Source organism: Rhincodon typus, chromosome 2, assembly GCF_021869965.1.
Source record: "Rhincodon typus isolate 14 chromosome 2, sRhiTyp1.1, whole genome shotgun sequence".
Lineage (NCBI taxonomy): Eukaryota > Metazoa > Chordata > Chondrichthyes > Orectolobiformes > Rhincodontidae > Rhincodon > Rhincodon typus.
The window spans coordinates 33,914,871-33,942,160 of record NC_063333.1 but is presented as its reverse complement, the minus strand read 5'-3'; the positions used below and the strand labels follow the sequence as shown (position 1 = coordinate 33,942,160).

The 27,290-nt window shown below is 40.2% G+C and overlaps 1 protein-coding gene across 1 annotated transcript in view; it reads right to left on the bottom strand.

The window, feature by feature from the left end:
* mpp7a (MAGUK p55 scaffold protein 7a) overlaps positions 1-27,290 on the bottom strand; it is a 396,892-nt gene that overhangs the window by 83,263 nt on the left and 286,339 nt on the right. Inside the window, exons 6-9 of the mRNA XM_048606808.1 lie at positions 9,983-10,114; positions 8,091-8,172; positions 5,133-5,218; positions 426-500 (exon numbers count right to left, since the gene is read on the bottom strand). Coding sequence (XP_048462765.1) covers positions 426-500; positions 5,133-5,218; positions 8,091-8,172; positions 9,983-10,114 — 375 coding nt within the window. The remainder of the gene's footprint in view (positions 1-425; positions 501-5,132; positions 5,219-8,090; positions 8,173-9,982; positions 10,115-27,290) is intronic.

Genomic DNA, 27,290 nt, shown 5'->3' with positions numbered 1-27,290 from the left:
TCCTTCCCTGTACAAATAATTTTAATATTTATTGCTCAAAGAATTCAATGCACATGATAAAGCCATTATAAATTAAAATTCCGTTCAATATATGTATTTCTGACAAAGAAAACAATATCTGAACTAATCAATTTGACAATTCCTTAACCTTCATCACAATCTCAAGCAAACTGGAGCTGGATCTACAAGGGTGAACTGCCTGCTGACAAATTGCATCTGCAACCTTTGTTCTATTACACTAACTTCATAATTTATGATTCATACTGGATGTTTACGACTAAAGAAACAGCAGAAAGCAGTTGATCAGTTCTAGTATTGTCTGATGAACATACTGCAATGAATTCATCAAAAGCAGTATAAGTCATGTCGTGTTCTGAAAAATAAGGTCTGTTCCTTTTACAATTTTTATCAGTTAATATACTTACTTTGCTTTCTTTAGTTGGAGTCTCCTCTTTCATGCCGGGAATGATTTTAAAAGTTATTGCTCCTTGTGACTGAGCCTAGACAAAATTAAAAATTGCACATATTAGTTACAATATTATTGAATTACGTGCAACAATTAAGAACTTACAACAATGACCAAAGTAACCAACAATGCAAAGAATTTTGAAAAGAATAAAATTAGCCTATCATTATTAATAGCCTTTCTGAGTTTCTTTTAATGTTTGCTTATTCCAAGTGGACCCAGCATCCATTAACCAGACACATCATCTTCTTCGAGCTCCATGTGTGTCAGGATGATTACCTCAGATCTGCTTCCTGGATTTATTATAAATTTTCACTAAGCAGCCACATTCTTCTATAAATGAAGACCATCACAAAGACAAAGATCTGATGTTCACAGATTCAGGCAAATAATAACCAAATATTAACAAACAGCAATATAATGCTAAAAAAATCTAAGCATTAACAATAAAAACATGGAAAATGGATCAGCTGCTTGTATCAAAGAAAATATTAGAATGTTTTAAAATTTGTTTTGAAAATAACTATTCAGTTTTTCCAAAAGATCTGTTTTGAATTCCTATGATGTTGAAAGGTTTTCATGGGATATCAACTGAAGCCTTTTCCTGTATTAAGACCAAATTTGCTCCAAGGTACAAAATCAATTTGTATGCTTATGTCAAACAGCTTTTGTTACCCACTCTTCAATGTCTCCATATGACTGGTGACTTCTTTATGTCACAAAATTGTAGTGAGAAAATAGCTGAAAAAAGTACAATGATCAGTAAAATTTTACGCACGAGGAATAATATCTAGATTGTACAGCTATCTACTTAAGTTGTTAGGAAGACATTAAAGGCTGAGCTGGATAAATCCATGTTTGCCAATATATTTTTTTGTAGCACACCAATTTGTGCACAAGATATATGCAATTTATGCATCTGTCCATAGTGAATTAAAGCCAAATTAGGCTAAAAAAAGAAACATTACAGATGAAAAAGGACACCATTTTAACATGCTATATATAGGAATAGAAGGAATCATTCATCCTCGTGAGTCTGTTCTTTCGTTCAATCAGACTATGAGGCAAATTTTAAGTGAATTTACCAACACTGATTCCATGCTGTTCATATTTTTAGCAAACAAAAATTACTCACAATTATGAAATTTTTGATTGGAATACCCTCACTGGCATTTTGGGAAAGAACCTTTCCATTACCCTTTGGGTGAAATGTCCTTTTGGACATCATCCTTGATACAGGCAAGCTTTAATTTTATGTTTATGCCCTTTTATTCTGGACTTCCACAAATAAGGAAAATCTTTGTTCTGCATTTGAACTGTCAATTACTTTCATTACCTTAAGCATCCCAATTAGATTACACAATCTTCTACTGAACAGGCTACTAGCCAAGGAAATGTAACAACCACATAATTTAATTCTTTTCAACCCAACATTAATCAGGTGAATCTGTACTGCAATTCCATTAAAGTTAAGGTGTCCTTTCAAGGGGAATTGCCCAGAACTGTATGGAGTTCTCCAGATATAGTCTAATCAAAGTCAATTCAACTGCCACACAACTTCCACTTCTTTGCATTAAAGCCTCATTGAAAAGAGGACTGTGTTTTTTTTGTATCAGCCCACTAGTTTATAGTCATGTCTGGGGGTGCACCCATTACTAACTCCCCTACTTCTCAAATTTTGGCTTCTTAGCATTTAGAAAATATTTGGATCTATCTTTCTGCAGTCCAAAGTAAATCACCTTGCATGTACCCAGATCTCCATGTGAGAGCATTTCATCCGTTCTCAATCAATCAATGGAACTTAGCAACATTCTGTCCCATCAACACTATTTACTGTTTTATCCAAAATGAATGATGTCATCAAACTGGAATATACAACTCTCAGTGAGGGAATGGTTGGTAATGGTCTGAGGCCTTACCCGACCCTCAAATGTTCAGGCATTACAGGGCAGGCAGGAAAGCACCCAGGAAATCTTCAGAGTGGCTCCACCTGGCCTCCACCTCTAAACCAGCTACTAGCGGAAACCATACAACTCTGTGGTCGAAAAGTAGCAGTTATAATCTAATCTTGAGTCACATTTTGACTCCACCTCCTCTATTTCTAAAAAACTTTACCTCTTATTTTACATCTAGATTTCATTCCATGTACATTTACAAAAAGAGTGCCTGCTTATTTGAGCTGAGAATTTATATTGTGTAACTTCACAACATATCCCTAACTACACCACTTCCTATCTTATAGGGAATAGTTGGCTCTCTTGATATTTAGCCTGATGTGAACAAATAATTGTCTTTTGTCATACGACTGTCACTATCTCCTAACTATTTCCTCAAAAGTGACTTTTTCCTGTTCCTTCCTTAAAATTTATATTCTCCAATGTTCTAATTCTCATTTCCTGGGTAGAGACTTCTTTGCTCAGAATGCTGCTGGTATAACTTATACACTGTCTAGTTTATAGACCCAAAAGTATTTAAAACACCTGAAGAAGCTAGACTATTGTGCCTGTGCTGGCTTTTGATTCACATAATTCAACATTAATCGCTCCACTCTACTCTCTTATGCTCTGCATTTTTCTCTGCTGTGTTCAGCTTTTATTCCATTAAAAGAAGCAATACTTTCTAGCTTCAATACATGTTGTGGCAAAGCATTCCATACTCAAGTAGGGAAATGCATAAAAATACTAACTTTTTTTGACCTAGGCAGCATTTTAAATGGATGATTTAGCATCTCTAGCTCTGCAACCAGAGAAAATAATCTTTCCTGTTCACCCTATAAGATCTCATAATTTAAAATTCAGTAGAAGCAATCTGTAAATCCGGTTTCCCTTCATAATTGTAAGTGCTTGTCCTTGACATCATGTTGGTGAATCTACACTGCAGACTTTGGAAAGCTTCAATCTCCCTTCTCTGAATACTGGACTACACGTGTTCTAACCAGTATTTATAATAGAATATTAGCTTTTTTTCACTGTATGTACTAATAATCTGAATGCACAATGCTTCAGCCTCAGCAGTTCTCTTTTTAGTCGGTTTCTAGAGAGTACTCCTGTTTTGTGCTGCAAATCAAGGTCCGCTATCTGACAATTTTATGATGGGCAATATAATTAGGTTAGTTAAAGAAGTAATGAATGTAAATTACAGATTAGTTAATTAATGACCAGTACAAAATTTAAGTAATGATATAAATTATGGTACTTCAAGTACAGTCATATAAGCTGTGAGGTCAGATAAGGTGATCACATTTGCTACAGCTCTTTGAAGGAGTAGCAAGCAAAGTGGATAATGAGAATCCTGCAGATGCAATATACATGGACTTTCAGAATGCATTTGATAAGGTGCTGCACAGAAGGTTTGTAAGTGAGGCAAGAACACAAGGGGTTAAGGGTAATATGTTAGCTCAAAGGAAGCATTTGCTGACCTACAGAAAGCAGGGAGTCAGGACAATTGTATCTTTTTCTGGTTGGCAAGCCATAACTAGTGATGTAGCACATAGTTTGATTCTTGGTGCCCACCTATTTACAATCTACATGAATGACTTGGACACAGGGATAGAACGTAATGGAGCCAAATTTGGAGATAATACTAAAATAGTGGAACAGTAAGTTGCAACAAAGAAGTAAGAAGTGGATAGGTTACATGAATGGGCCAATATTTAGCAGATGGAATTTAACGTGGATATGTGCCAGGTTATCCATTTTGGATGGAAAAATAAAAAAGCAACTTGTTCTCTGAATGGAGAGAAACTTCAAAATGCTTTGATGCACAGGAATCTGTGTGTTCTCATTCATGAGTCACAAAAGACTAGTATCCAGGTACAGCAAGTGATAAAGGAGGGCAAATGGAAGTTTGGTATTTACTGCGAAGAGAACGGCTTATAAAAGCAAGGAGGTATTGTTGCTATTTTACAAGGGATTGATGAGATTGCATCCAGAGTACTGTGTCCAGTTTAGGTCTCCTTACTTTAAGGATATAATTGCATTGGATGCAATTCAGAGAAGGGTCACTAGATTAATTCCAGAGATGAAAGGCTTCTGCTATGAGGAGAGACTGAACGATTTAGGCCAATACTTGCTTGAGTTTAGAAGGATGAGGCGAGATTTAATTGGGGTACATAAGATCCTAAAAGAGATTGGCAAAATAGATATAGAGCAGACATCTCTCCTTGTGAGGCAATGCAGAAGGAGAGGTGATGGTTTTAGGCTAAAGGGTGGCAGATTTAAAACAGATGAGGAGAAATTACTTCCCTCAAAAGCTCGTGAATCTGTGGAATTCACTACCCAAGAGTGCAGTGGATCCCAGGACACTGAATAAATTTAAGGTGATAAATAGATTTTTAATTAGTGAAGGATTGTGGGGAGCAGGCAGGAAAACAGAGTTGAGGCCGATGAGATCAGCAATGATTGTATGCAACGGCGAAGCAGACTCAAAGGCCTGAATTGCCTACTTCCGCTCCTGGTTGTTGGTTTTTTATAATGAATGCACCAAAGTAGAACATTCAGAGAAATCTGAACAGAGGATATGGATGAAGTAATAAGATATAATTTTTTAACTGAATATTGAGGAAGATCTAAGTACACACTATTAGGTAGTTCTTAGCAGTTTGTTGAGAGTGGGAAACCACCAAGGGACTTAAAAGAACATCAAATGTGTCAAAGGACATACATACCAATATTTGAATTATCTCCTCTGGTCTTTTATCATCAACCTCAATTCCATTAACTTCCTTCAGCTCGTCTCCAATATGGATAAGACCTATTTTAACAAAAAATATTTCAGCTGTGTATATAAACAGGAGAAAGTGGTGGGGTTGTGACAATGTCTCAAGGTCCAAACTATTAACCTAAAATTAAAAAAAAAAAGCTAGTCTCAGGAATGGTGACCACATAGTCATGAGTGAACTAGATGGCTTTTTGTAATAATGTCTTGAACATAGCAGTAGCATTCAGAATGTGGTTTATCAGCTAACTTAACACCACTTTCCCATATAACTATGCCTCCCCATATTCCTTGATGTCATTTGTATCCATTTAACTTGATAGATTTCTGTCTTGTACATGCTCAATGGTTGAACCTTCAAAGCCCTCAGGGTACAGTATTCCTTTCAGAAGGGAGATCTGCCATCTTCACCTTATCTGGCCTGTAATGTGACTCCAGATCCATAGCATTGTGTTGACTCTCAAGTGTTGGATGAAATGGACAAGCAAACCACTCAGTTGTAAAGTCTCAAAAACCATGGAGCTTTATCCAAGGCATTTCAAAGGACAACAGTAAACCCAGCTCTGTTGAACACCCTTATTAAAATTTTGGGGCTTGTGCCAAAATTGGGAGAACTGTCCCCCAGAGTCACAGCTATAGAATCATACCTAAATGGACAATGTCTCAGATACTATCATCTTCCCTGGTTGTGTCCTGTCTAAACAACAGTACAGACCCATCAAAGGCAGAAGCACCATGGTATAGAGTCAGGAGGAGTTGCACTGAGAGTCCTCAATATTCACTCCAGACCTCATGAAGACTCATGGTATCAGGTCAAGCATGGGTACAGGAATCTCCTGCTGATTACTACTTATCATTCCATGTTCAGAGATGAATTGGTTTCTTTCATGTTTAACATCATTTGGGAGAAGCACGAAGGTGACTAGGGGAAAGAATGTACGCTGGGTGGGGTACTTCAAACCTCTTTAGAAGGAATGGATCAGTCGTACCACTGCTGACTGACTTGGCTGAGTCCTAAAGAACATGGTTGCTAGATTGATTCTGTAGCAGGTGTTGAGGAGTGAAGAAAGAAAATTCAATTAGATATCATCTTTATCAATCTATTTGTTGCAGATGTACTTGTCTATGCTAGTATTGGTAGGACTGATCTTAGCACAGTTCTTGTGAAGTGGAAGTCCCAGCTCCATGTTGAGGATACCCATTAGTGTTGTATGGCACTATAGTGATAAATGTGATGGATTGCAAATGGATTTAGCAACACAAAAGTGGGCACAGTCAGGCATCTGCAGCAGTAGGATTGCATTCAACTACAATGTGTAACCACTTGGCCTGCATCCTCCCACTAACACTGACCAGGGTTGGCTCCTGTATTTGATGGCAATGAAAAGACTAGGAGGGCATACCACGAGCACCAAGCATGCCTAAAAATTAGGTACCAATCTGACAAAGCTACAACAGTGAATTACATGCAATAGCTAGAGCCAAGCAATTCTACATTCAACGGATCAGGTCTGAGCTGTGCAATCCCGACATAGTCTGTTGTAAACATTGACGGACAATTAAACCACAAAAAAGAGGGGGAGACTCCCCATCCTCAATGATGGGATGCCCAACATATCAGAGCACAAGACAAAGCTGAAGTGTACTGTCACAACCACTCAGCTCCCAACGTCGTTGCAGTCTTGGCTGAAACATGAACAAAAGAACTGAACTCCAGAGGTGAAGTGGCAGTGAATGCCCTTGACTCAAGGTAGTGTTTGACCAAGTGTGCATTATGGAGCAACAGCAAAATTGAACACATTGGGCATCAGGGGTAACTCTCTTGGTTTGAGCCACACCTAGCACAATAGTAGATGGTTACGAACACTGGGGGTCAATCATCTCAATCCCAGCACGTTGTTGCAGGTATTCCTCAGGAGATTGTTCTACAGCCAAACAATCAGCTGCTTCATAAATGACCTTCCATCCATCATAAGGACAGAAATGGGATGTTCACTGGTGAATAAACAAGATTCAGGACCACTCACATCTCCTCAAATACTAAAGTAGTCCACATCCGCAACACCTGAACAATACCCAGGTTTGGTCTGGCAAGTGACAAGTATTAACTAACACAAGTGTTAGGCAATGGTCACTTCCAACAAGAGAGAATCTAACCACTTCCTTTGACATTCTATGACATTACCATTGCCGGCATTCCCCCAGCAATATCATCTTGGGATTTACTGTTGACCTGAAACTGAAATGGACCAGATATTCAAATGTCATAGATCAGAGGCTAGGAACTCTCAGATAAATAACTCATCCTCTAACTCTCCAAAGTCTGCCCACCACCTACAAGGTACAGGTTGGGAGTGTAATGGAATACTCTCCACATGCCTGTCTGACTGCAGTACGAATGGCACTCAAGAAGCTTGACAACGTCCAAGACAGAGCAGCCCACCCATCACTTTCAATATTTATTCTCTCCACCATCAACATCCAAGTGGCTGCAGTGCGTACCTCTACAAGATGCAGTGCAGCAACTCACCAAGCCTTTTTCAACAGCACTTTCTAAACCTGTAACCTCTATCACCTAAAGGAGACACCGCCACCTGCAAACTACCTTCCAACCCACACAACATCCTGACCTGGAACAATATTGTCATCAGTTCTTCACTCGGTGAAAATCCTGGAATTCCTTTCCCAACAACACTGTGCGTGTATTTACATTATATGGACTGTAGCATTTCAAGAAGGCAGCTTACCCATGTCTTCTCAAGGGTAATCTGAAATGGGCAATAAATGCTAGCCTAACCAACAACACCCAAATCCCATAAACTAAAGAAAACAGTAATTTATGTTGCCCATTCTCAATTATTAGATTTTGAAGATGTCTCATAAAAATGTCCAAAGAATAAAATTGTACCACTTCTGTCTGCAGCTCCTCCTCGCATGATTCTTGCCACAACAATAGCACCAGTGCTTTCATCTCTTCTTATCGTGGCTCCCTATCAATCCAACAAAAAAGAAAATGAACAGGAATCCTTCACAAGTCTATTACTAAGCAAAATGAAGAAAGAAATTCAATATCAAAATGCTAGTTCTCAAAATACTTACTTACAAAATAGTGGTTTCATTTCTTTTGTAAATATACTTGCAAACTTTGAAGATTAATTAAAATGAAATGCTCCAAAATAAAATTTTACTCACTACAGGTATAAGGCTTGTTTTCAATTATTACAGTTAGATTTCATTGATTAAACAGCCTGGCTTCAACATCACAGCTTAAGTTTTTTTTTAAGAAAGCACTATTCGAGAAGGACTAACATCAATGAAATGTGAGAACTCTCCACTCTGAGTGGGTGAAATGACTGTAAGTGGATGTTAGGGATGCAAGATCCAGTAATGGTAAATGCATAACTGAATTTTTAAACAGCGTACTGAAACCATTTGAATCAAAGAAAGACTAGGATTTCAGAAAGAAGTTTTTACAGAAATGTTAATAATGGATATTGAAGTTGGAATCATAAAAGGAATCCTTGAGATTGAAAGAATTGGAACACTGATATTTTCACTACAATTCAATACACTCCAATTATAATTAATTCATTTAACTACAAAATATACCACAGGACAAAAAACTTGAAAGCATTTTCAGACAAAAATGTGATAAAATACATCAAATCTACTTTTGGTTACTTGAATACTGCATAAACTGAAAGATCACTCCTCAATTTTTTTTTTCCAGTTTCTTAAATTCAATTAAAATAATTTTTAGAAATTTTGAGCATTAATTCAGGAACAAATAGGAGATCAAGACCAATCTGTAGTTAGCAACATTTACCGGATGTAACAAACATCCAGTAAAAGTCATGAACAGAAAATACTAGAAATGTAAAGGTCAGACAGCATCTATGGAGAGAGAAACAAAGTTAACATTTTAGGTCAATGATCCTTTCCTCTCCAAAGTTGCCTGGCTTACTGAGAATTTCAGCAATTTCTGCTTTTAATTTCAAAATTCCAGCATCCATAGTCTTTGAGTTCAGTACATATTGGAATTGGGCTAAAAGAAACTCGCATTTATATTACATTTATTTATGTTATAAGAAAGGAGAACAACTGCTAGCAGGAAAAAAAAAATCAACAAATGGTCAAAGGAGATTTCAGAAGGGGTCCAAATGTCATGACAAAAAGAGTAGGTATTAAAGGAAAATCTTGAAGGAGGAAGATGGAAGGACATTAGGAAGGCATTCTGTAGCTTACAGCCAGTACAGCTGGAACTATACTATCATTCTCTTTTGCAATAGCTGTAAATTAATAGTGTTGATAGCAGGGACAGCAAAGTAGCCAGCTAACCGTGCATTCATCTAAGTATACAAGTACATCTTTGGTTACTCCCTCCACCCGCCATGATTCTGCAGCTGTGTAAAAGGGCGCTGTCGAAACAACTGCGTTCCTTTCATTACTGCTCAAATATCATCATATTGAATCTGAACTTGGAATGAAAATAGCTTTGTTTAAGCAATTTTTAAACCAATGCATGGCTTAATCCATAATTTAAATTTTGCAAACTTGGTCCTATTTCTTCCAGTAATAGGTTGTGTATATCATACAAGTCCCCATCACAAGGTGCACTTTAGTAAATATATGAATGGTACAACAGACAGACTTAAGAATAAAAAGATATCTGCAACCTGCGAATAGGAAAATACTGGGCAATTCTAAAAGGTAATTCAGATACAGACATAAATATTGTAACAGGCTTTTAGGTAGCCAGAAAAGAACAAGATAGAATACAATCTAAAGAAGCAATTTTACCAGAGGCTCTTTGTTTTTAACAAGTCGAATGATTTTCACTGAATCTTCTTCATCATCAAGATCATCAGGCATAGGGGGCAAGACAGGGTCATAATTCTTCATAGCTACTGTGTCATGAACCGACAGCAAAGCCTGCAAATATCCAGTTAATAAACCATTATGTGTTACATGAAACATTTCTTAAAAAAACAACTGTTTGGGCTTCAGAGATTTATGAACTATTTGCATTAAGTCTCCTATAAAAGCAGATGTTTGTTTTACAAATGTTTTCTTTGTGAAGTAAAATTACTGCTAAGGAAATACATCTCTGCATTTTGAAAAGCTGAGGTTTGAACATTTTCTGTCCTCTTCTCACCATGTCCAAACAATAATCTCACTGATAATAAAAACAGAAATGCTGGAAATACTCAGCTACTCAAGCAGTACCTGGAGAAAGAAACAGAGTTACCATGTGGAGCTTTGTTGCATCCAAGGTTCTGGGGGCAGAGATCATAAAATCACACAGCACTGAAACAACTCATCTGTGTTGACCAGGTTTCCCAAACACTGCCCGATGAGAACTGACAGCCAGAGGGAAAGAAACCCCCAACTTCACAATATCCAGTTCCCTGATCAGGCATCCACTGCCCTTCAATGAGAACTCTCTCCCACAACACGTGACTTCTAGCACATAGAAATTACAATGATTCAAATTCAATTATACTTGCATCATAAACAATATAAGCATTGCTCACTATTTTTATTGCCTGCAATGAATGTCTAAACCAGTTGCTGACCACAAACGTTCAAGCTTGCATCACTTGGATACAAGAGAGTGGAAATGATTGCTCTACCAGAGAGAATGACCACAGTGAAGAAGCGTATTGGCTTAGAGGTACTTGGCTCAAAAGTAGAGATAACTATATGGTTGATCACATCAGTTGGTGCAGCAATGTCGGTGAATATTAGGCCAAAGCCTAGCATTAGGAATGCTGAATGTTACAAGATTGTCACGCTTCAAAATGTCTAATTTAATTTAAAGTGAAACAGAACTCGCTGTAAGGGGGTGACAAGTTCATACTAAACTTCTTTCCAAAAACAGGCTCATGGTGTGGTTGCCATGGGGAAATTAACCCATACCAAAAGCAATTGAAAAGAAAGTGACAGATTCTCATCTTGATAGAGTAAAAGAAATTCTGCATGTTATAAACTTATACAGAGATGTGGGGGAAGAGACAAAGAATTATTGCTTTGCAGAGAAGCAACTACTGCTGTTAAGTGTAAGGAAAACAGTTAACAACAACAAAGCAAAATGCTTAAAAAAGTTTGATTTCTCTTCAAAAGGAAGGACATCTGGAAATTCCTCTACATCGGGGAAACCAAGCGGAGGCTTGGGGACCGCTTTGTAGAACACCTACGCTCGGTTCGCAATAAACAACTGCACCTCCCAGTCGCGAACCATTTCAACTCCCCCTCCCATTCCTCAGACGACATGTCCATCCTGGGCCTCCTGCAGTGCCACAGCGATGCTACCCGAAGGTTGCAGGAACAGCAACTCATATTCCGCTTGGGAACCCTGCAGCCCAATGGTATCAATGTGGATTTCACAAGTTTCAAAATCTCCCCTCCCCCTACCGCATCCCAAAACCAGTCCAGCTCGTCCCCGCCTCCCTAACCTGTTCTTCCTCCCACCTATCACCTCCTCCCACCTCAAGCCGCACCTCCATCTCCTACCGACCAACCTCATCCCACCCCCTTGACCTGTCCGTCCTCCCTGGACTGACCTATCCCCTTCCTAACTCCCTACCTACACTCACCTTTACTGGCTCCATCCCCGCCTCTTCGACCTGTTTGGTTCCTCTCCACCTATCCTCTCCTCTATCCCTCTTCTATCCGCCTCCCACTCTCTCCCTATTTATTTCAGAACCCCCTTCCCCTCCCCCTTTTCTGATGAAGGGTCTAGGCCCGAAACGTCAGCCTCTCTGCTCCTATGATGCTGCTTGGCCTGCTGTGTTCATCCAGCCCTGCACCTTGTTGTCCCTCATTAATTAGGACTTAATCTTTTACTGCTGAACACTTAACAGAACAGTGCACAAAGTAACAAAGTTCCGCATCTGCAGTTCTTTTGGTTTTCACAAAATAACAAAGTCTAATAAGGAAAATCACAGTTACGTTGAATACATTAATTTACTTTATACCTTTCTTTTGCTTGGTGAATTAGTTCCCTGTTGTGCAATGTAGCACTCCAGAAAGTCTAATCAAGACTTCACTTCTTCATTTCTGAAATCCACATCTTGACACGAAGCCTAACATTCCATTAGCTTGTACTGATTCATGTGATGATGCGGAGGTGCTGGTGTTGGACTGGGGTGGACAAGCCAGAAGTCACATGATACCAGGTTACGGTCAAACAGGTTTATTTGAAATCACAAGCTTTCGGACCGTGGACTTTTATCTGATGACGTGACTTCTGACTGATTCATGTGCATGGTTGATCAAATTTCTTTGTTGTATCCACAGGTCCTCATCTCTTACAAAGAAATGGCCTGTATTTATCTTTCAGATCTACAATAAAGGGCTGACCTTTCCCTACTTTGAACTCCTGTAATGCCATCTTCCCAAGCTTTTCTTCAACTTTAGTTGAATTGGCTTTATTGTCACATGTACTCAAATAAGGACAGTGAAAAGTTTATAGTCACCGCTTTACACAGCCTGGAAAAGTAAAGAACTAAATAGTCCAGCATTAAAGGTCTTAGAAATAAATAAATAAGTAAAATAAAGAAGCAGAAAGCTCAGAATATCAGTCTTCCAACCCAGTCCATTGGCACCTAGCCTCAAGAGAGACCTCCACTGCCTCGCCATCTCCTGCATCAGTCCCACCAACATAGGGATCGCCCCACTTTAGGCGCCATCTCTTTGCTGCTGCACCCACCTTCACCCGGCCACTAAGTCGCGACTCCTGCTTCGGCCGCAGATGTGGCTTTGCTGGTGCCGCTATTGTCGGCACTGCTGTTCCCCCAAGGTTGGAGGAGCTTTACTGCCACTGCGACCCGCCCAGAATGCCAGGAGAACAACCTCACTGCCGCCAGCCTCCTACTGCCAAGAGAAGCCACGTCTCTTTCTCTCATTTGTTGAATATGATCAGTATTGCCAATAATTAGCTTTTTTCACCAAACCAACTTTATACTTATCCTTTCGACTCCTTACCTTTTCATTTTTAACTATCTAATCTGGTCATCAAATCAACTGCAGTGGTTTCTCCTCCTGCTTTCATGGTGTCTTACAAGAATCTATTTTTATCCAACATTCACCTCAGCAGATTCTCAGCTTCCAAATGTACATCAACACCACCCAATTTTACCTCATCAACATCTTTCTTGAACACTCATTCTCAAACCGCTTGTCCAACATCCAGTACTCATCACAAGAAATTCTCTCCCACGAAACATTGGGAAGAAAGGGGCCATTTCCTTGGTGCCTATGACTAAATCTGCTGCCCAGCTAATGACATTGTTCCTCTCCCAGGCAACTGTATCAGGTTCAGCCAGAATCTTCACATCCTCAGTGCGACATCTGATCCTGATAAACTTTTCTGTATGCTTGTACCACCAGTAAGCCCATCTTTCTGACTTCCTTCACATCCCTCAATTCCAATCTGCCTCAGCTCATCTGTTGCTGAAACCCTCAACCATGTGTTTTCTTACCTCCATATGCAGTTTAACTGCCCCACATATTCCATCTTCTGTCAATTTGAAGCTACTCAAGACTCTACTCTCGTTGTCCTTACCAGCCTCGAGTCCACTTACATCTCCCCATGTTTAGCCACACAGATTCCTGCATGAGGGTTAGGAGGGATAAGCAGACTGATTCAGCCAGCAATGCCCACATCTCATGAATAAATTGAAACAAAAGAGGAAGGAGATTTGAACAGAAGCTTGATGAGGCCACATCTGGAGCATTATATACAATTTTTATCTTGTTTGAAAAAGTATATAATTGAGATAGAATCTTGGGATGAAAGGCTTTTCTTATGACAAAAAAAAACTAAACACATTGAGTATATACCAGGAGATAGCAAGAACTGCAGATGCTGGAGTCACAGACAACACACCAAAGGGTATCGACCCAAAACGTTAACTTTCCTGCTCCTCTGATGCTGCCTAGCCTGCTGTGTTCCTCCAGCTCCACACTGTGTTGAGCATATACCAGTTGGATTTTAGAAGAATGAGAATCTTATTGAAACATGCAAGAGTCCAAGATCATTTGACAGACAGGATGTTTCCCCTGATGGTCAGATTAGAACCGGCGGTGGCAGTTTAGGAGGTCTTGCTCATAAGTCAGAGGTAAATAATTGTTTTGCTTTTGGTTGTTAGCTTATAAATGTTTGTTCCTCTAGAAAACAAGTACTTAATATAATGGGTTGCAGATAGAAAAGTGGAATCCAAACCATAACCAGATCAGCCATGATTTCAGTGAATGGCACAACTGGCTTGAAGGGCCGAATGGCCATTGTAGAGATAGATTTTAATGAATATGTAGGTAAGCCTCTGAGATTAACTGTCATGTAACTTTAACAGTGGTCATGTTGCAGTAGCATGCCAGGAGGTTGGGACCTGTACAGCACAGAGCATGATGTTCTATTGCCTACCATCATATACAGTCTATTACTAAACATTCTTTAAAAATAATCCAGAAATTTGGCCTAAGCTTGCATGAATGACTGAAGAACAAATACTAGAACTTCTGTTCTGTTCTTCTACTTCTGTTCCCAAATGCTTAGGTCCCACATAGGGAGACCAACTGATGTACAGCTGTCAGTTTCATGTATTTTAGCTTATCATCTCCCTTCAGATATATTTCCACTCTTACTTCTCAATAGAAGTGCAGTGCAATGCAATGGTGATGTTTCAGAATACACAGAATAGATACATTCAAATGAGGAAGAAAGGTTCCAAGGGACGGATCCACCATTTGTGGTTTATGAGAAAACTTAGGTGTAGCATAAAACATAAACAAGAAAGCTTATAATTGCACCAAGATGGGTATCAGAAGACTAGACGTTACATAGAAATAGTAAAACACAACTACAAGATTAACAAGACGGGAAAAATTAGACTATGAGAGAAAGCTAATTAGAAATATAAAAACAGATAGTACAGGTTTCTTCAGATATCTAGAACGGAGTTAATAAAGTAACAGCTTTTGAAATGTACAAATTGCTGCTGGGAACACTACCCAGTCCAGGCAGAAAGGAGCTGCATTGGGCAGTAAATGTTGTTTTAGAAATTTACAGACTCTATTTTCTACCATTTCAGCAAAAATCATTAAATAGCTCATTTAAAAATGGAGGGAGACAGTAAGCAGGAAACTGCATGAGTCTTTTGAACTCCCCTCCTTAAAAGGTCCATGTAGAATCTCTGAATATTTTAAAGGTAAAGGTAGAAATGTTCTTAATGAGCAAGAGGCGGGAAATGTCATCAGAGGAAGGTGAAAATCAGACCAGCCATGATCACATTGAATGACAGAAAAGGATCAAGGGGTAAGTGGCCTGTTCAAGCCCTGAATTCACATGATCAATCACCCTACTATTGTGAATTAGCAACTGTGGCAAAGTGTCCCTTTAAGATGATGACATGCCAGTTATGTAAATACAATCTGGACTATCATTCACACAAGTAGCTGACACAGAGTTCGAATTGGCTAGCATTTCATAGTATAAATGGTCGAGAAAAAGCAAATTGTTAAGTTTTGGATTGATGCAGAATTCTCAGTCCAATTTCATTTCAATGTTTTTTTGAAAACTCTTCACAAAGCAGTCCAGCTCTGTGCAGATGTAAAAACTTGATTTAAATTGCCTAGACAGTTTTTGCAATGTACAAGTTGCTGCTGGGCACACTACCCCGCCCAGGCAGAAAGGAGCCACATTGGGCAGTAAATGTTGTTTTAGAAATTTACAAAGACTCCATTTTACACCAAATACAGTGGGAAAGACCACAACTGGATGTTAATGCTACCAGACAAAAATATTAACTTGGATCGTGCTCTGTAGACTAAGCAAAAGCTACATTCAGAAATGCACATAAAAGGTACTTTGAACCATCACCATTTCTGGTTTTCTAAGTGACTTGTTTGAAGCACATCACTGTTTACTTCCATGGTTTGCTGACATGAAGTTCAAAATTGACTGTTGAACTTAGCAACATGATATTCAATTATCATTTTGGCGCACAAGTTCAGATACAAGATGGTTCCTTGTAAGGTCTTATGCTCCTTTAGAACATAAAACAGTGCAATAAAAAGATCATTCATTCCATTAAACTTCCTCCTCATATCGTCTACCTATAGTCTATAATGTCCTGATTCAAAAAGGGAGTGAGGCAGAAAATAGGAGACTATAGACCAGTTAGTTTATCATCTGCCATTGGGAAATGGCTATATTCCATTAGTAAGGAAGTAATAAAAAAAAAAAACTGGGGATGCTGGAAATCAGAAAATAAAACAGAAATTGCTGGAAAATGTCACCAGGTCTGGCAGCATCCTTGCAGAGAAAGCAGAGTTAACGTTTCGGGTCCAGTGACCCTTCTTCAGAACTTGTGGTAGTTCGGAAAAGGTTGGTTTTTACGCAGAAGATGGGGTATGGGGGAGAAGAGGTAAAGAGTAAATGGTAAGTGGAGATAGAGCCCAAAGAGAGAGATGGACATTTGGATAACGACCATCCTAGGAGAATGAAGAGCTCCTAATGGTGACTATTTGTGGCTAACAATGGCTTTTCTGCAAAAACAGACCATGTGATAACAAAGTCTTGCGCGTAATTTGGTTGGGGTAAGGACATGGACAAGGTGCCTCAAACCCTAAAATTGTTGGAATTGATGTGGAGTCCAGAAGGCTATAAGCGTTCCCAAGCAGAAAATGAAGTGCTGTTCTTACAATTTGTGCTGAGTTTCACTGGAGCAATGTAGCAAGCCTGAGAAAGAGATACTGGCCAGGGAACAAGGTGGTGTGCTGAAGTGGCAAGCAACTGTAAGGTTTTCTTTGCAGACAGAATGCAGGTGTTCTGCAAAACGATCACCCAGTCTACATTTTGTTTTCCCCAAAGTAGAGGAGACCACGTTGTGAGCAGCGAATGCAATAGACGAGATTGAGGGAAGTGCAGGTAAAGTGCTGCTTCACCTGGAAGGTGTGTTTGGGTCCTTGGGTACTGAGGAGGGAGGAAGCAAATGGGCAGGTGTTACACCTTCTGCGGTTGCAGGGGAAGGTGCCGTGGGGCTGTGTGTTGGGGGGGAAGGTGTTGCAAGTGAAGGAGGAGTGTATCAGGGTATCTTGGAGATATCAGTCCATGTGGAAGGCTGATAAGGGAGGGGACGGGAATGTGTGTCTGGTGGTGGCATCCCACTGGAGGTGGTGGAAATAGTGGCTAATGATCCTCTGGATGTGGATGCTGGTGGGATGGTAGTTGAGGACAAGGGAGACCCCATTGCTGATGTGAGAGGGAAGAGAGCGGATGGGGGCTGAACTGCTGGAGATGGGTCAGACCCAAATAAGGGGCCTGTCAACTTTAGTGTTGGGGAATCCTTGATTGATGGAGAAGATGGACACTTCAGAGGCCACCTTGTTGAAGCTGGCATTCATCAGAACAGATGCAACAGAGACGGAGGAACCAAGAGAATGGAATCTTTATAGGAAGCATAGTCAAGATAACTGTGGTAGTCGGTTGGTATGTAGTGCATATTGGCAGCCAGCCTATCACCAGGAATGGAAACATGTCGAGGAACAGAAGGAAGGAGTTAGAGATGTACCAGGTGAAGATGACAGCAAGGTTGAAATTGGAAGCAAAACTGATAAACTTTTCCAATTCCAGGCAAAAGAGGGAAGTAGCACCGAATAGATCATTGATATACCAGAGAAAGAGTTGTGGACCAGGACCGGAATAGGACTGTAGCAAGGAATGTTCCAAGTACCCCAAAAAGAAACAGGTATAATAACTGGTGCCCATACAGGTACCCAGGGCCACGCCTTTGATCTGAAGGAAACGAGAGGAGATAAAAGAGAAGTTGTTCAGAGTGAGAACGAGTTCGTCCGGTTGGAGGAGGGTGCTGGTGGATGGGAACTGTTCAGACCTTTTTTCCAGGTAGAAGCGGAGAGCCCTGAGACTACCCTGATGGGGGATTGACATGTAAAGTCATAATAGAGAGGCGGCGGCTGGGTCCTGTGAACCAGAAATTCTGAGACTGAGGTGAAGTGTCAGAGGAATCACGGATGTAAGTGGGAAGAGACCGGGCAAGGGAGAAAAAAAATTGAATCGCAGTAGGAAGTAATAACAGGACATTTAGAATGTCAAAACACAGCCCATCTGTCAGTAATGTTTTATGAAGAGCAAATCAAAAAGACTTTTTTGAAAATGTAACAAACATAGTGGATAATGGGTATCTTGTGCATGTGTATATCTGGACTTCCAAAAGGCATTTGATGAGATGCCACACAGAAGGGTAATACACCAAACAAGATCATATGGGATTAGGGATAATTTATGAGTTTGGATAGAGAATTGGCTATCCATCAGTAAGCAGAGAATTAGGACAAATGGGTCTTTTTCTGATCGGCAAGCTGTAACTAGTGCAGTGCCACAGGATTTGGTTCTTGGGCCCCAACTATTTACAATCTAGATTAATGACCTGGACGCAGAGATAGAAGGCACTATAGCCAAATTTGCAGATGACACTAAAATAGGTAGGAAGGAAAGTTGCAATGAGGAAATAAGGAATTTACAAATGGATATGGGTAGGTTAGGTGAACGACCAAAATTTGGCAGATGGAGTTTAATGTGGACAAATGTGAGGTCATCCATTTCGATCAGAAAAATAAAAAAGCAACTTACTACCTAAATGGAGAGAAACCTCAAAGTGCTTAGATACAGACAGACTTGGCTTCCTCATGCATCAATCACTGAAAATCGTGCAGGCACAGCATGTAATAAGGAAGGTAAATGGAATTTTGGCATTTATTACTAAAGGAATAGAATATTAAAGTAGGGAAGAGTTGCTGCAAATGTACAAGACATTGTTGAGACCTGAAGTACTTTGTACAGTTTTGGTCCCCTTAAGGAGGAAAGTAGTTGCATTGGAAGCAGTTCAAAGAGATTCACAAGACTGATTTTGGAAGTGAGGGGCTTGTCTTAGGAGGAGAGATTAAGTAGTTTAGGCCAATACCCTCAAATTTAGAAGAATGAGAGGAGATCTACTTGAGGTAAATAAGATGCTAAAGCAGACGGACAAAGTAGATGTAGAGCAGATGTTTCCTCTTGTGGGGCAATCTAGAATGAGAGGTCATAATCCTAGAATAAGGGGTAGCAGATTTAAATCAGGTCAGAAGCAGAAAACCTATGTCTCATGGAGCATTTGATCTCCTCACTCTTCACTTTGCTGAACTATCCAGCTCTTTTCTGAAGGAAGTAACTGGCCAAGTGTCAACTGCCTTTGCTTGGAGTCAGTTTCCAATAAATACTAAAGATTTGTCTCTTAGTGTTAAGCAAGATAACTTAAGACTCATAGTACATGTTATGTGCTATACATGTTATACATAATTTAACTTACATTGACGTAATATATTTATCTCAGTCATTTGAAAATAATGCTTTCCTCGGATTAAGTCCCACAGTCCTGAAATGTTTCTTGTTAAAATTCTCTCAGCTTGGAAAAAAGTACCAAAATTTTTAAACAGCACATATATTTTAAGAGCAATCAGCCATTCAACTCTTTGAACCTGTTCTGCTATTCAATAAGACCATGACTGAACTTTGACATCAACTCTTTCTTTTCTTTGACTTAAACCCACATTCCCTCAATTCCCTAAATGCTCAAAAAATCAATCAATCCCAGTTTTGAACATAGTCCTCTGTGGTAGTGAATTCCAAAGATTCACAAGCCACTTAAGTGAAGACATTTCTCATCTCAGTCCAACCACTTTGCATCTAATCTGTCAAGCCCTCAAAGAATTTTATATGTTTCAAGGGGATTATTTATAAGCCTTCTAAACTCCAGGAGATTATAGGATCTTTTCACACAATCTCTCAAGAGGACCATCTTCTAACAAATCTAGTGAACCTTCAATGCACCGCATCCACAGTGATTATATCCGTCCTGCATTACAAGATCAAAATGGTAACAGTACTCCAGGTACAGTTCCGTCAATATCCCGTATTGCAGCAAGACTTTTGTGTACTCAAACCTCCTGGCCATAAATGTAGCACCTGCCTTCCTAATTGCTTGCTGAAGCTGCATTCTAACTGAGTGATGCATAGAAAAGACCAACTAAATCTCTTAAAAGACCTGAAAATATTCAAAATTGTATTGGAAAAGAGTCAGCTTCTCCATTCTGCCCTCCAAAGTGGATAATTCTAAGCTTTTCGGTATTTTGTTACATGTGCTACTTCCTTGCCCAATCACAGGTTAGCTTCTGAGAAGACGTTTCCTATTGTAGAAAAGTCTAGAATGAGAGGACAAGGTATAGAGCTGGATGAACACAGCAGGCCAAGCAGCATCAGAGGAGCAGGAAGGCTGACGTTTCGGGCCTAGACCCTTCATCAGAAAATCCAGCTCTACACCTTGTTATCTCAGATTTTCCAGCATCTGCAGTTCCTACTATCTCTGATAGAATGAGAGGACACTGTTTTAGAATATTATGTGCCATTCCTAAGAAGATGATGAGATGAATTTTTTTCTGAGAGCATTGTTAGTCTGATCCTGTGAAAACAGCACAGACTGGGTCACTAAATGTATTCAAGGCTAAGTTGGATAGTTTTCTTTAGACAAAGGATTCAAGGGTTATGGAGGTGATTGGGGGTGCAGACGGGTGGGTGGAGTTGAGAGCTCAAACAGATCAGCTATTGAATGGTGAGCCACACATGAAGGGCCAAATGTCAACTTGCGCTGTTAAGTCCTATTTTATTATGTGTGTGGGATTCAGAATGTTCAGGCCATTTAAGTATATTTCTTTTCTATTCTTCTAGCCAAAGTGAAAGAATTCACAATTTCTCATATATGCACAGAAAATAGGAGCAGGAATAGGCCATTTAATCCTTCAAGGCTACTCTTATTTATTCATTCCTTGAACATGGTTGTCATTGACTGGCCAGTATTTATAGCTGCCCTTGAGATCGATGTAACTGAGCGGTTTGCAAGGCAATTTCAGAGGGCAGCTGAAGTCAACACATTGGAGTCATTTGTAGGCTTTGAGGGGATGGCAGATTTCCTTCCCTGAAGGACATTAGTGAGCCAGGTGAGTTTTTCCTGGCAATCAACAATGATTTCATAGTCATTTATTCCAAATTTTTTTATTGAACTCAAATTCCATCATCTGCCATGGCGGGATTCAAACCAGGATCCCCAGAATATTAGCTGAGCTTCTGAATTCATAGTCCAGCAATAATACCACTAGGCCATTGCCTCCATGATTCATTACAATCATGGATCATCATCTAACTCAACAGCCTGTTCTTGCTTTGTCCGCATATCCTTTGATCCCGTTAGCCCCAAGTGCTACATCCAACCTTTTCCTAAAATCATACAATCATCTGGCTTTAACTGCTTTCTGTGATAGCAAATTCCATAGACTTTGGTTGAGTGAATTTCTACTCATCTTAGTCCTAAATTATCTATCCTGGAGCCTTAGACTTTGACCCGTGTTCTGGACTCCCCCAGCATTGGGAACATCCTTCCTGCATCTACCTCATCTAGTCCCACTAGAATTTTATAGGTTTCTATGAGATGCCTTTCATCATTCTGAACTTCAGCGAGTATTATCCTAACCAATTCAAGCTCTCATTATACTTCAGTCCTGTCAATCCAGGAATCAGTCTGGCAAACCTTCACTGCACCCCTCTACAGCAAGAACATCCTTCTGCAGATAAGGAGACCAAAACTGCACACAGTATTCCTGATATGGTCTCACCAAGGCCCAGTATAAAGCAACAAGACATCCCTGCTCCTGCACCCGAATCCTCTCATTATGAAGACTGACATACAGTTTGCCTTTTTGACCGCCTGCTGATCTGCATGTTTACTTTCTCAGTGCACATTCTCCTCTCTCAACTTATGGGCATTCAGATAATAATATGACTTCCTGCTTTTGCTCCCAAAGTCGGTAACCTCACATTGATCCGCATTATATTGCATCTTTATGCATTTGTCCACTCACTCAGCTTGTCCAAATCATACTGAAGCATCTTTGCATCCTCCTCACAGCTTACCCTTCCATCCACCTTTGTGTCATCTGCAAATTTTGAGAAATTACATTTAGTTCCCTCATCTATATTATTCACATACATATTGTTAGTAGCTGCGGCCCAAGCACTGATCACTGCAGTACCCCACAGTCACTGCCTGCCTCTCAAAAAAAGATCTGTTTATATTCCTATTCTTTGTTTCCTGTCTGTCAACCAATTCTCTGTCCATTTCAATACACAACCCCCAATCATGTGCTTTAAATTTACAGACTAATCTCTTTTGTGAGACATGATTGAAAGTCTTCTGAAAGTTGAAGGAAACCACATCCACTGACTCACCAATGTTATAAGTCATAGCCTCTCAAATTCCAGTACATTATCAAGCATGATGCCCTTTTATAAATCCATGCTGATTCTGTTCAATCTTGTCACTGTTTTCCAAGTGCTCAGCTATTAAAACTTTTAATCAGCTCATGCGTTTTCTCTACGACTGATGTCAGTTTGATTGGTCTATAATTCATGGTTTTCTTTCTGCCTCCCTTAAAAAGGTTTACATCAGCTACCCTCCAATCTGTAGGAACTGTTCTAGAATGTATAGAAACTTGGATGATGACCACCAATGCATTCAATATTTCTAGGGCCACTTTCTTAACTATTGTAGGATATAGATTATTCGGTACTCGTGATTTAGCAGCCTTCAATCCCATCAATTTTCCCAACATCATTTCCCTACTAATACAGATTTCCTTTAGCTCCTCCTTCTCACTTAACTCTATGCTCCCCAAAATTTCTGGTTTTTGTGTCCTTCATTGCGAACACAGATCCCAAGTACGTATTGAGTTGATCAGCCATTTCTTTGTTCCTCATTATAAACTCCTGTTTCTAAAGAGCCAACATTTGTATTCACCAATCTTTTTCTCTTCATATACCTCTCAAAACGTTTACAGTCAGTTTTTAAATTCCCCACAAGCTAACTCTCATACTCTATTTACCCCTTCTTAATCAATCCCTATGTCCTCCCTTGTTGAATGCTAAACTGCTCTCACTCCACAGGCCTATTGTTTTTCCTGGCCAAGTGAAGGCCTCTTCCTTAAATCTGACATTATCTCTAATTTCCCTGGTAAGCCACAGTTTTGTCACCTTTCACATTTTATATTTTCACCATGCAGGAATGAACTGTTGTTACAGTTCGCCCATGAGCTCATTGAACATTTGCCATTTTCTTCCCATCCTCATCCCTTTAAGTAATGTTCCCAATCCCCCAATCTATCAAAGCCAACTCGCACCTCATACCATTATAGTTTCCTACATTTATATTCAGGACTCTAGCTGCAGATTTGGCTACATTACTCTCCATCTTAATTAGGGTCATTCATCCCCAAAGAGCCTTGTACAACTAGATTGCTAAGTATTCCTTGCTCACTGCACCATACCCAGTCTAGGATGGCCTCTTCTCTAATTGATTCCTCAACGTATTGGTCCACAAATCTATCCTGTATACACTCCAGGAATTCCTCCTGCACAGTATTGTTAGTGATTTGATTTCCCCAATCTGTAGGCAGATTAGAGTCAGTCATAATTATACATGTTCCTTCATTGCATATGTCTCTAATTTCCTGTGTAATGTCATTCCCAACATACTGTACATTGCCATATTGCATTCCACCTGTCAGATTTTTGCTCACTCACTTTGCAAACCTGCAACTAATGTAAATAGGTTCTCATCTAAATAAGTTGCTTTCCTAAATATCTTGGTGGCTTCAGCAAATTTAGTTGCCACACATTTGGTCCACACATCTAAGTCATTGATATAGATTTCAAACAGTGGAGGACCTAACATTAAGCCCTTTGGCAGCCCTTTTCTTACAACTTGTCAACCTGAAACAGACAAACAACCTGAAACAGGAAAATTGATGCACAGAGAGATCTGGGTGTTCAGGTCCATTGTACCCTGAAGGTGGCAACGCAGGTGGATAGAGTGGTCAAGAAGGCATACGGCATGCTTTCATTCATCGGATGGAGTATTGAGTACAAGAGTTGGCAGGTCATGTTACAGTTGTATAGGACTTTGGTTCGACCACATTTGGAATACTGCGTACAGTTCTGGTCGTCACATTACCAAAAGGATGTGGATGCTTTGGAGAGGGCGCAGAGGAGGTTCACCAGGATGTTGCCTGGTATGGAGGGTGCTAGCTATGAAGAAAGGTTGAGTAGATTAGGATTATTTAATATTAGAAAGCCGGAGGTTGAGGGGGGACCTGATTGAGATCTACAAAATCATGAGAGGTATAGACAGGGTGGATAGCAAGAGGCTTTTTCCCCAGAGTGGGGGACTCAATTACTGTGGGTCACAATTTCAAGGTGAGAGGGGAAAAGTTTAAGGCAGATATGGGCGGAAAGTTCTTTATGCAGAGGGTGGTGGGTGCCTGGAACGCGTTGCCAGCGGAGGTGGTAGAGGTGGGCATGATAGCGTCATTTAAGATGTATCTAGACAGATACATGAATGGACAGGGAGCAGAGGGATACAGATCCTTGGAAAATAGGCGACAGGTTTAGATAGAGGATCTGGATTGGCACAGGCTTGGAGGGCCGAAGAGCCTGGTCCTGTGCTGTAATTTTCTTTGTTCTTTGTTCTTTGTTCTTTAGACCTAGAAATCTCCCAGATTGTAGAAGCTGTGAAAGTCTAAACTCTCAGTTTTGAAAGTATTCATGTCAGAAGATTTTGCAATTTGCAGGAAAGAACTGGAGAGAATCAGTTAAGTCAAACTTAAAGATCTGATTTTAAGGCGTAATTTCACTGGATTTGAGTCTCTGCAAAAGGATAGTGTCAGGAAAGGGATAAGACTTGGCTTTCCTGTATGTTTACTGATCTTTCAAACTATTTTCTGCATTTGGATCACTTTGTTTGCTTCTTTCATTGTTTTCATATTAGCTGTAATAAACTTCTATTATTAAACTCTACAACCTCAAATGACTATGCTTTCGTGACGACCATTATGTTAACTAATTTTGCCTTTAGAAGTACAATTTATCAAGCCATGTTTCATTCTGGGATTTGGCTTATCTGATAGTACCATCAACCAGGATAGTAATTAGTTCAACATAATTTGCAAGTACATGACTTTGCACCAGCAAGCAGCAGCCTTGGAACAGAATCACAACAATTTATGTTACAGGGAAAGCCATTCAGTCCATCGTGGGTAGGTGACGGAGCAGAATGAGCAATTTCTGTTCAGCAGCCACCACATTTGCAATCTTTCACCGGATGTGGGCATTGCTGACTAGATCCCCATTTATTGGGGCGGCACAGTGGCTCAGTGGTTAGTACTGCTGCCTCACAGCACCAGGGACCTGGGTTCAGTTCCACCCTTGAGTGACTGTTTGTGAGGAGTTTGCACATTCTCCCCATGTCTGCATGGGTTTCCATCAGGTGCTCTGGTTTCCTCCCACAGTCCAAAGGTGTGCAGGCTAGGTAGATTGGCCATGCTAAATTGCCCATAGTGTTCAGGGACGTGTAGCTTAGGTGGGTTATAGGGGGATGGGCTGGGTGGGATGCTCGGAGGGTTGGTGTGGACTTGTTGGGCTGAAGGGTCTGTTTCCACACTGTAGGGATTTCATAACTTCTAATTTATTGACCATTCCTAATTACTCTTGTGGTGGTAAGCTGCTTGAATGAATGTCTGCACTGTGGGTGGGGTTGGCTTACCTAAAGTGCTAGAAGCAAGTTCCAGGATTTTGGTCCAGGAACAGTGAAGGAATAGCGATGAGGTTCCAAGTCAGGATGTGGGTCTTGGAAGTGAACTTGTAGGTGATGGTGTAGACCCATGCACCTGATGCCCTTTTACATGGTAGAAGCTGCAGGTTTGGAAGTTGCTGTCAAAAGAGGGTGAGTTACTGCAGCACATTTTGTAGGTGATACATTGCTGTCACTGTGCATTGGTGGTGGTAGAGGGCGTGAATATTTGAGGTGATAGGGTGCCAATCAAATGGACGACTTTGTCTTGGATTATATTGAGCTCCTTAAGTGTTTTTGGAGTTGCATTTATCCAGGCAAGTGAAGAACATTCCATCACACTCCTAAACTGTGCTTCGCACAGGCTTCAGGGAGATAGGAGCTGCCGAAATCCTAGCTTCTCATCTTTTGTAACAACAGCAAATATATGGCTGGTCCAGTTCAGTCTCTGGTCAATAGGAATCTCTAGCATATTAACAGTGGGGGATTCAGCAACAGTAAAGCCATTGAATATCAAAGGTAAATGGCCAGAATCTTATTTGTTGAAGATGGTCATTGTTTAGCATGTGTGTGGTGTGAATTTTACTTGCCTCTTATCAGCCTAATCCTGAATGTTGTCCTGGTCTTGCTACATATAGGCAAGTATATACCAGTCAACCTGCTTCAGCATTTCAGGAATTGTGAATGATGCTGAATTTGTGCAATGATCAGCAAACACCCAATTTCTGAATTAACGATGGAGGGAAGGTCAATAAGAAGCAGCTGAAGATTGTTGGATGTAGGACATTATGATAAGGAACTCCTACAATAATGCCGTGAAATTAAATCACTGACCTCCATTAATTGCAATAATCTTCCTTTGTCCTAAGTACATCTTAAACCCATAGACAGCTTTCCTTCTGACTGTCATTCCAGTTTTGTTAAGGCTCCTTGATGCCACCCTCAAGTTCCTTCGACCTGAAGGCATGAGACTTCATGGGTACAGAGTCAATGTTGAAAATTTCTAGGGCAACTTTCTCCCAGTGGTATGACTCTGTGCTTTGCCTGGCCACTCTGTGCTTCGAGGGGAAATCAGCATATTCAGGGGTGGTGATGGTGATGTCTGGGACATTGTGTCTAAAACATAATTGAATGAGTATAAAAATATCAGGCTGTTGTTTGACCGACGTCTGGACAGTTGTTCTAGTTTTGACATAGTTCGAGAGGTTTGTAAGGACAACTTTGCAGGGCTGGTTGTTGTGTTGTCGTTTTTGGTCAATGTTGAGTAGTCCATTAGTTTAATTCATTTTGAGACTGCAGCAGTCTGATATAACCGAGTGCCTAGATCAGCGATTTCAGAAGACAGTTAAGAGACAACCACATTACTGAGGGTCTGG